At 38.7% G+C, this 10,703-nt stretch overlaps 1 protein-coding gene across 1 annotated transcript in view; it reads right to left on the bottom strand.

Moving 5' to 3' along the window:
• The window catches only part of LOC106534161 (laminin subunit alpha-3), a gene marked incomplete in the record, with an annotated part of 65,827 nt that overhangs the window by 17,091 nt on the left and 38,033 nt on the right, over positions 1–10,703 (bottom strand). Inside the window, 17 exon segments of the mRNA XM_014030712.1 lie at positions 1,938–2,168; positions 2,504–2,587; positions 2,688–2,789; positions 4,237–4,398; positions 4,621–4,761; positions 4,862–5,006; positions 5,920–6,124; positions 6,249–6,460; positions 6,642–6,757; positions 7,524–7,672; positions 7,874–8,000; positions 8,125–8,320; positions 8,994–9,091; positions 9,177–9,285; positions 9,412–9,575; positions 9,682–9,841; positions 9,936–10,039. Of these exon segments, the coding sequence (XP_013886166.1) occupies positions 1,938–2,168; positions 2,504–2,587; positions 2,688–2,789; positions 4,237–4,398; positions 4,621–4,761; positions 4,862–5,006; positions 5,920–6,124; positions 6,249–6,460; positions 6,642–6,757; positions 7,524–7,672; positions 7,874–8,000; positions 8,125–8,320; positions 8,994–9,091; positions 9,177–9,285; positions 9,412–9,575; positions 9,682–9,841; positions 9,936–10,039 (2,505 nt within the window).

Consider the following 10,703-nt stretch of genomic DNA (forward strand, 5'->3'; position numbering starts at 1 on the left):
ACACACACACACACACACACACACACACACACACACACACACACACACACACACACACACACACACAGGTATGCAAGAAGATTTATGGCAACAGAGCTACAAGGACAAATCTAATGAAATATGCTGTTTATGAGAAACTTCCCTTTAATTATGGTTGCTTGGTTTTCCCTTTTCATGTGGCTTTTGTGGGCAAAACRAGAGAAATAGACCTGAGGAGCACTCTGAAAACACTGGATCAAGCCAACTTCTTTCTCAGGATAAAAAATAAAAAAAGCTGATCTCCTCGGCAAGAATATTGCAGTACTTTGTTGCTACATCCATGTTAGTTATTATAGCTGTAGAATCCATAATGTCATGTCTACATGGTTGTGCCGTACATCCCACCTTGCGGCTCTTTATTTGCCATTTGTGCACATACTAGCAATTTACACACATTGGAATTCTTGTTCGGACCTCTCTCCTAGTCAACAGTATAGATGACAGAGCTGTTATGATGGAAAATCATTACAAGGTCTAAGAAAAACAGTATAAGAACAAAAAAAGAAAAAAAGATATATATATATATATATATATATATAAAAGCACAATAATAAGAAAATTTAACGAAATAAAAGACAAAAAAATTAAACACAGTAGAGGGTGGGGCAGTGAAGATTTTCCAATGAGTCCCACAGACGTAGCTCGGCTAATAAAACGTTCCCTCTGGAAAAAAAGGGCGTGCTGATCTGTGCAGACAAGTCCCAAAAATGATGAGTGCACTCAGCTCCTCAAGACGATGAACTATCATTTCAGTCAACAAAATGCCCCACCCTGCTTTTTATTCTAGCTTCTCCGTGCTGAAGGAGACACTGGCTTTTTATCACCTTTTCTATGGTATTTTCCAATTTTTTTTTGTTTTTGTTTGTTTTTATAGTTTAACAAGAGGAAAGGTTCTTTTTGTTGCAATAAATTCCTTTATTATTCTAGAAAATATTCAGATCTCCATGAAATAATTATGCTAGAATCGATTTTAAAAAGACACATAATTATATGTTTTAGTTTTCCTTTTATTATCGCTTGAAGCCAAAAGGAAAAGGTGGATGGTAATGTCTTTGTCTCTGCTGGTGCCTCCAGAATCACTGGACAACACTGAATAAATATCAGTCGATGTACATCAACAGCTGATTAATATTCAACGTCAAGCCAATTCAAGATGGCTGCCACAGCCAAATTATCTTCAAAACACAAAAATGCCAAATTTCAGATATTGATCTGAAATTTAGTTTGGTAGTAGCTAAGACACTTTGTATTCAAACACTCAAATGGATCGATGCTGTAAAATACACAGAAAGGATTTCAGCCTCGCAGGAATCCTTGCCTGCAGGTCTTCGTGTTCAACGGCAACTCGAACGTTTCAACATGAACAGAATAATTTTTTTCTAAATACAAAAACAATAATAAAAAAGGCAAAAACAAAACTTTTTATCCTAACATGAATAAATATCGTAACACTTTCTTATTGTCACTTTTGAACTTTCCTTTCCCCTCAGCATCCTGCAGCTGCAGTGCAGAATTTATTTTCTTGTGGCAGAAAACTAACGCACAACACATATACACATATTCTGAGCACTAATCTATTGCACAAAATATTTGTTAAAATCTTAATTATTAGGTTGGAGTCAACTTAACTGATAAAACTGGACTAATCAAAAAAAACCTACTGTCAACAGATAAAAATTGCATCTATAACAAATTCATTTACTCCACTTCTAAATGCTCACAGATAACTGGCCATAGAAAATACACAAATTCTTATAATTCAGTCAGTTTTAAAGATACTGAGTTAAAATTTCATGTGATTGTTTAAATAAGAAACACCTGAGTGTTTAAACTGTTCGGCATCTGCAACAAATTTCACTCATAAGTTCCTCTGGTTTCAAAGCGCGAGGCTAACTGACCTCACACGAATCTCCGGTGTACTGAGGAGGGCAGCGGCAGACCTCCACGATGTTTCCTGGACTGCCAGTCCCGGTGTTGGTGGCCTCCTCCAGACCCACCTCCCCCAGGCTGAGTCGCTGGCTCCTAGTGAAGTACAGGCCTCTGATCCTCAGGCCCACCAGACCTGCCAGGACCATCATGAGGTCCTCTCTGGAAACAGGCCTGTTGGTACCAGCATGGCGCCAGTTTCCCTGCAAACAGAAGAAAATCTGAGGCCAAACCCTAAGAAAACATAAGAGAGGGGGCTTTTCTTTTTAAGAGACATAAAACATGTACATTCAAACGCTGTAATTCACTTTATATTAGTAGATTTTTATTCCTGTCCTGCTGTGTACCACAAGCATGAAAAAGTAACTGTGGATGAAGTCTGGTTTGATTCTTTAGACAGTCTCCAGTTTCCCCTTTGCCAGTTTTTCATCACTCTCTTTCTTGGTTTAAAATCTAAACTTTCAACAAACACATCCTGTTGTTTCAAATTCATTCAAGCTCACTAGTTTCACAAAACAATAAAGAAGTTCGAGTTTACCTCCAGGAGCTGGACTCTGCCCTCATACAGCCTGTCTGGAAGTGGCACATGTGAGGCCACGTGGATCAGACTCATATCCTGACCCTACAAGGGTGAAATAATGAACAAAGATGAATAAATTGCTGTTCTGCCAGTGAGGGATAAAAAAAAACATGTAGGATGAAAAACAGGTAGCTTTACGCACTGTCAGCACAACGTCAGCTGCTCTGTCGATGAGAACCATGCCTTCAGTGGGAATCCCAAAAGATTTGGACTGGTATGTGAGGAAACCACCATACGATGAAACCTAACAGGGAATGATCAAATGTTAGTTTTATTTGAATAAAGTGAAAAAAAAACAAGGAGTCAATTTTACAAATATTAGCCCAATAATTGTTGTGGTAGTAGCTGAGAATGATTAAAAACACATATTACATATGCATAATATTATTTTCAGTTACATTTGGTCATTTCTCATCATAAATAATCTAATTCTAAGATTCTGACATAAAAGGTTGTGGGTGAARTTATTCCTTCAATGAATGTTAGGTCTTTAAAGTTCTTTTTATTTTATTTATTTATTTTAATTTAGAGTATGCTTCATGCTTTTTTACCAAATTAAATATAAGGATATTAAAAATGCATGAAATGCATGGACATATTTTAACCAGACACCAGAAAGGAGTTCAAACTGCATAACTTGTATTTATTTTCACTCTGTTGTAAGTTAAATCTGTCCATTAGACAAATATAGTAATATTCTTACAGTAAACAGTGTTTGTTGCCGTTCACTACTTTTATGCAGAGTTGTAAAGTAATTAAGTACAAATACTTTGTTACTGTACTTAAGTAGAAATTTAGCTTATCTGTACTTTACTTGAGTAATTATTTGTCAACGTGTTTTTTACTTTTACTCATTACGCTTTTACACAATTATCTGTACTTTCTACTCACTACATTTTGTAAAAAGGTAAGAGGTAGAAATTTGTTACTCCTATTTTATTCCAAGTTGTTATTACTTAAAAGAATATTATCCTGATAAATTGTGTCTCCTGGATAGAGTGAATTTAACTGTGGTTGGATGAGAAGTATAAATATAAACATTCTGACACCCTTTTAGCTTGTTCACAACCCATCACAGCTGCACGCCGTTAGAAAAAATATTTTTTTGGAGAAGTCACCTCCCAATAAACATCATTTTGGAAAATCTAACTGCTCACTTTTACTCAGTACTTTTATTTTTAATACTTAATTGCATTTTGTGTCAGAAATTTACTTTTGATACTTAGGTACAAAAAATATCAGATACTTTTAAGACTTTTACTCAAGTAATATTTTTAGAGAAGACTCTAACTTTTACCAAAGTATTTTTATGATGAGACACTTGTACTTTTCTTCAAGTATCACTTTGAGGTACTTCATACAACACTGCTTTTATGATAGCTGTCAAACATGCTGTTTACTTACTCAACTTGTAAGCTATATTAATATAGGTTAAATGTTAGAGTTTGTGTGTAAAATATATGTTTGCCTGTAAATTCTATAAATAAATTCACAGGGTMGCGTTAAGAAATGTATGTTTCCTTCAAGTCCACAAATGGTCCGATGCAACAAACTGGATCATGTCTCCACAGTACATTCTGCACGTTTAAGCTCTTGCAATGAAATAAACGACTTGAAACTGTTTGTTTGTTCTTTTTTTCTTTTCGCTGGATTTATGGCATTCTCACAGGGTTTCCCCACCCCACACTCACCCTGTTTCCCAGGTAGGAATGTGGCGCCACCCAGTGTAGCGTTTGAACAGTAGGGGGGAGCTCCTGGACATCTGCCACCACTGTGTTACTGACTGGGTTCGCCACAGAAGGAACCTCCTCCTTGTCGGGGCTTTCCAAACGCCATCCTCGCATCTCCACAAACTAATAACAGGCAACATCTGGGAGTGAGTGCACTGTATGAACCAAGCCCGTCGCATTTTAGAGATCAGCTGTTTTAAAAGTAGAACACTGACTGGCCTCTTACTATTAGCATAAAAGTGTGTTTCCTGTGAAATCATTTATAATTCACTTTGAGGAAATTATATTCCAAACCACATATTATTAAATCAATATTCACAGACGTGCGGTGACAAAAATTCATACCTTCCCTCTGCGCTTGCGGGAGCTCTGACACTGGTCAGTGGCTCCGAAGCAGAAGCAGCTGGTGCAGCCGAGGGGGTTGGAGGGGTCAAAATAAAAAGAGCCTTCCCGACACGTGTCACACCTGAGGCCAGCAACATTTCTCTGCAAACATGACAGCAGCAATACTGAGGGAGTAACAAAAAAAAAAAGAAGTGCAAAAAAGGGCCATTTTCCTGTCAGTTATTTGATGAAGTGAACTCACCTTGCAGAGACACCTTCCTGTGTCAGGGTGGCACACCTCAGCTGTGACTCCTCCTTCATTACAGACACAAGGCACACAGTTGGGGAAGCGATAATAACCTGGAGCACAGCGATCGCACTGCCGGCCTTCAATAAGAGGCTTACAGCTGCAGAAAAAAAAAAACGTGCAGACAAACATTACTGTTAGTAAAAATCCTCACTACAGAGACTATTGTAGAGACTAAAAACCCTGTGGCTGGGGGCGTTCTGAGGGGAAGCTTGCATCCCTAAAGCTCTGCTGTACACAGGTTTAAAGAATAAGTTCGGAAAATAGCTTAACTTCTTGTAAAAGTTTCACAAATTGCTGAGACAAAATCAACCCAAAGGTCCAGTTATCCGTCACCTTAATTTTTTTCTGTTTATTTTTTTATTTCACAAAGTCAAACAGTCATGAAGAGCAAAGAAATTACTGTAAATGTGACCCATCACAACAGCATTTTGTCAAAATGTAATGAAGAAAACACCTTATCTACAGGTCATTTAAATGAAATATCTAAAATATAACCATTAAAAAAGTTTTTCTGAAGCACTTTGTTGAGCAGTAGCAACAAAAAATGTGATTTTAGGCAGAAAAGCCCTAAATGCCTTGATATTTTCTCTGTGAGCAAGCAAAGCTGTTTTTCTTTCCAGTGAGTAAATTTTAAAATCCAAAAATTGTTTGAGATTTACTCTTTAAAATGAATTAAATAATGCCTCATTAGAATAACTTAAAATAGGATTCAGATCATTTATCGATGGGTTATCCTGGTTAAGAAGAAAAATCAAGGCATAACTCTGGAGCGGCTCATGATATCAGGMTGATCCAGGTATCGAAATATAGATTAAAGATAAAGAATTACTAAATTTGACTTAATCYTCAATTTGATAGAATGGATCAAATCTATTTTAATTTTTTAGGATTCTTTTTATTTTATTTTTTTGTACGTATTTTTTTTTTCAGAACAATTGCTTTTTTTACAGTATGTTGCACTACAATTAGTTTGAATAAGTGTTTTTCGTTCATCTGAAGTTTGGACTCACCTGCACTGTCCCGTGGTGCGGTCACACTGAAGCCCGGCRTCCGGATCGATGCCGCTCGGAGAGCAGCCGCAGTTCTCGCAGCCCAGCAGGGGGTGGTAGCTGAACGTCTGCTCCTGGCACACTTCACAGGTCGGCTTCACCGTCTGAGGGGGRCAGATGCAGCGTCCTGTCACTTCGTCGCACAGCCGACGTCCACATTCACACCCTGCAGGCAGAACAAGAGCATCCCCCGTTTTATTTATTTATTTAATTATTTATTCTGGAGGAAAATCAGAGGCAGTGATGGTTTAACAGTAGTGAAAGTGTACATGCCCTTAATATTCACTCACGTTTGCAGTAGGGAAATCCGTAGAATCCTGTGGCACATTTTGTGCACTGCCGCCCGATGATGTGCTGCCTGCAGGGACACTGTCCCCCGATCGGATCGCAGACGGTCCCAGTAGAACCGGACTTGTCACAGTCACAAGGCAGGGATCCATTATTGTAAGCAGCTACAAGGGAGAAGACCGAGTCTCTGCAAAACTGGGAGGAGAGTCTGGGCCTTGCAGGACAAAACGAGAGAAGGTTTTATACATGATCTCAACAGMTAGAGGGCACTATTTCCACAGTTTTTTGTAACAGTAATAAGAAGAAAGATGTTGCCTCAACTACAAAACAAAATTTCAATCTGTTAATTTAAAGCTGGATTGAAAATAGATGTGTTTTATGTGTTGGATACTTACTGAGTATAGAATCCTTCTGCAGTGCATTGTTTTAAAAAGGCTGCAGATTTATCCAGTGGTTTTTCTTTCAGGAGCTCCAAAGTGTAGCTTCTATCAGGAACCAACATGATATGATCCTAAACAAACCACATTGAAATATAAAAAAAAAAGCTACAAGAATCCATTTGCATGTTAAAAGTGAAAAAACTACAGTTTTTGTTTATTGATAAGAGTCGATGCTGGAAAAGTAAAACATGCCGAACAACATGCAGGCAGAGTTTAACCTTTCCCCYGCTTCAAACAACTCTGAAGTTCAGGTTTTTCAAAGCAGAGTGAGGCTGCCAGGTAGAATACAGTTCCTTCATTGTTGGGTTTGTGGAATAAGGCATGACCCTGAGGAGGGAGGACTGCTACATGCCAAGCTGTAAACATGAACACCTCCAATTCTCCAGCTTCACAGCRTCGTATGGTATAAGTTTCACTAAACAATTAAACATCTTACATTCCTTGAAGGGATGCTTACCGCTTGAAGTGACTTCAAAAGTTAATGAGTTGGAGAGGTAGATCCTATGATAAACTCCTATTGAGTGGTTCATGAGATGTTTAGCTTGCAGATAGACTTTACTTCAAAAAGTAAATGGCAAAATTCAATCAAAGATCTTGTCTTTTTGTTTGCTTTCAGAATATGTGTTGGAAATCAGTCTTGGCTACTAGCACACAAAATTTGAAGTCAAAATATGTCAAACTGACTGATTTTCAGYCAWTTTTGTGTTTTTAAGGTTATCTTAAATTCCAAAAGTTAATCAGTTGTAGATCCAATGATTTTTTTTCCTGCAAGTTTTATTAAAATGTGTCCAGTTGTTCACRAGATACACCAACACATGCAGGCAGGCAGTAACTAACCAAGATAAGAGTCTTCCCAGGAGGCACAGTGACAGAGATGGTGGGTAGCTGTAAAGGATTTGTGTCCAAGTCGAGGACAATGCGTCCATCAGCAATGACAACATCCTTACATCCAGAGACTGCAGGGCAGAAGGATGCATTTACAGAACCTGCAGCAGRAAACAGTTTTAAAGTTGGAGAACATTAAATGAAAATATGCAGCAAAATAAGACACATAGGGAAGTGTGTTTAAGCAWAAGTCCAGTTTTTCTTTGATTTTAGAAGTAATAAGTAAGATCTCACTAACAGAMTAAACTCAAATATCCAATCATCCACTCCAACTCAAAACTCTAACATCCTTCATTGCTCACCCTTCCACTCGCGTCCTGCAGATACTCGAACTTCCACCGGGAAGGAAATATGTTCAGGCTGACGATAATGGACCACAACCACATATCTGCCCGGGAGAGGGATGGCCGGAGTGAAACGGATCTCAGTCTGAGAAAAAAAAATCAAGAAGTAAGAAAAAAAATGAAATAAGGCCTAAAAGGGATTTTATGCTTAGAATAGATGGCACTTCTCAAGATGTGGAAGGGCAGAGTGTGGTTTTTGACACCGATACCTGCGGGAATTTAAGCAGAGTCCCATCGCTTTGAGGCTCGTGGACGGAGAACTGCCCAGACTGCCGTCTCTGCCTCCAGTCTTCATTCTGTCCCTGTGGCTGAGCAGCTACGATGGACGACAGCTGCCCATCACGGGCCGCGTACAGAAGCCAGGCTGAAGACGGCTTGTCAAAGCGCCGCGGCACGCAGTATCGACTAGAAASATTCGACAGGAAGAAGTTGTTGTTWAGGGAAGCCATGTTGGAACTACAGTGCAATGATACTAGTGTTGATTGTATTGTTACACAATCAAATAAAACAATTAAATGAACATAAAACCATTTCTGAAAACAAGTCAAATCCCTTTTTTGTTGTTTTTTGTTGTGTGCATTCAAGTCGAGTTACAGAGCAGATCACAGAGCTGCACAATGACAGCTGCGAAATCCGACATACAAACTGCTGATTAGGTTCTGAGTGAGTAAATTTGAAGTGACATGAGGCTTTCAAAAAAATGTTCAGCTTCAGGTAAATAACTGGAGGAACACGTGCAGCTGGAGAACAGATGTGAATCACTGATATTAGCTCCAATCAGGCAATCGTAAATTGCAGCCTTCACTCATGGATGTTGGGCCAAAAAGGTTGATGCTTTACAAGTTTGTGCGATTGCACAGACATTCCCAGCTAGTCAGGTTATGTTAAGCACAAAGCAAAACATTTGCAATTACAATAAGACTTTTATGGTGCATTAAATATTTATTTTCCCCTGAATGTACAGTATGTAACCCAGATGGTTATAAAGTATTTGTCTGATTGAAATAAATAAGCCAACGATTTAAACWTATTTAGTCTAAGTGTGTAAGAAGCTTCCAGAGTGAGCTGGGGGACTTACCTGTCTTCAGTGAAGCGGCCATGAGTGGAAACACACAGCACCTTCGGCTCCACATACTCGGTAGAGAAATCTTTGGCTGGCACCGCGTACACTTTGTACTACACCGAGAGTCAATTTCATTAGAAAAAAAAAAAATCAAGCTGCTACACACAAGTTCAACATTTTCTGAAACCTCCTCCTCACCAGAAGGAGTGATGCTGTGGAGGTGTGCAGAATAATCTCCGTCCTGTGTGAAAGCTGCAGCGTCGCCACTTGATTTCTGCCGCTCACCGCCACGCTCCGGCACAAAGTGCTGCATGGATTAGCACACAGACCAGCTGAAAACATTCTAACTTCCTATAATGAGCCGATGTTCTTAAAAAACTGCAAAAAATAAAGAAATAATCGAAAATGCGTAAAAGAGGTAAAAGCAGCTGACCTGAAAGCGCAGCTATAAATGTTGGTCCTGGCTACGATCTGGCCTTCTGACTGACCGCTGATGTGGATGTTGACGTTCTGGATATTTTCCACTTCGCTTGCGTACTCCAGAACAAGAGCATACAGGCCTGGATGRGGCACGTGCAGACTGAGCTCCAGTTGTGACTACAAGACACAGAATACAGGTGTTTTTCATGGACCATCATGAAAATCGGACAYGTTTTGCGCTCAGTTTAAAACTGATCGAGTTAATATAATCGTGTCTGTGAACCTGTCTCCCGCTGAGAGCAGCCATGTCGGGGTGATCGGGGGTGGGACGCCGTACTCGAGCCTGCCTCCTCTTCCTCTGCCCACTCCGCGTGGTGAGTCTTCCCTGAGAGCCGAGGACAGAGCTGAAGCCATCCATGGAAATGTGCTTATACAGCAGGCAGCTACAAGACGCATAAAAGACAAAACAGACTATTGTAGTCTATAAAAGTAAAAAAATAAAAAAAGACTGATGCATTAAGTCGGAAACGACTTTACTTTGCATCCTTGTTTGCAGTGTGCAGATATGTGCAGGGCTGAGTGATGTCTTCCTGCAGCAGAGAAGCCTCGTAGTATTCCCGAGGAAGCAGCACTAAATAGTCCTGATGTGGGGAAAGTGACAATCAGAGTTGTAAAGTAACTAAGTACAAATATTTTGTTACTGTACTTAAGTAGAATTTTTGGGTATCTGTACTTTACTTGAGTAATTRTTTTTCAACCTACTTTTTACTTTTACTTCTTACATTTTCACACAATTATCTGTACTTTATACTCCTTACATTAAAAAAAGGCAAAAAGTAGAAAGTCGTTACTTTTATTTCATTTTTGCTTGTTTTTATTCCAGCTTGTTATTGTAAAAAAATAAATAATGTAAATTGTGCCTCCTAGATAGAATGAATTTAACTGTGGTTTAATGAGAAGTATAAAAATATAAAATTATGATACATTATTAGTTTGTACACAAACTAATCATGTCACACTGCAGCAGGATATAATCATTAAAATAAAAGGACTGTACTTAAGAAGTATTTGTATTTCGTGAATTATATTATTGCATTTGGCCACAGCCCTCGGATAGATTTTCATTTTGGGGAAAAGGTTTGGTCACCCTTGATAAATGTATATAAACTGAAACAGCTAGACTAGTGCATTCTAAATTTAACATACATTTATTATTTTAATATGACATATTTTTTCTGCATTGTTTTGGGGAGGTCACCTCCTAATAAATGTCTTTACAGAAAATCTAACTGCTCATTTTAAATC

The sequence above is a fragment of the Austrofundulus limnaeus genome, unplaced genomic scaffold (assembly GCF_001266775.1).
Source record: "Austrofundulus limnaeus strain Quisiro unplaced genomic scaffold, Austrofundulus_limnaeus-1.0 Scaffold6, whole genome shotgun sequence".
Classification (NCBI taxonomy): domain Eukaryota; kingdom Metazoa; phylum Chordata; class Actinopteri; order Cyprinodontiformes; family Rivulidae; genus Austrofundulus; species Austrofundulus limnaeus.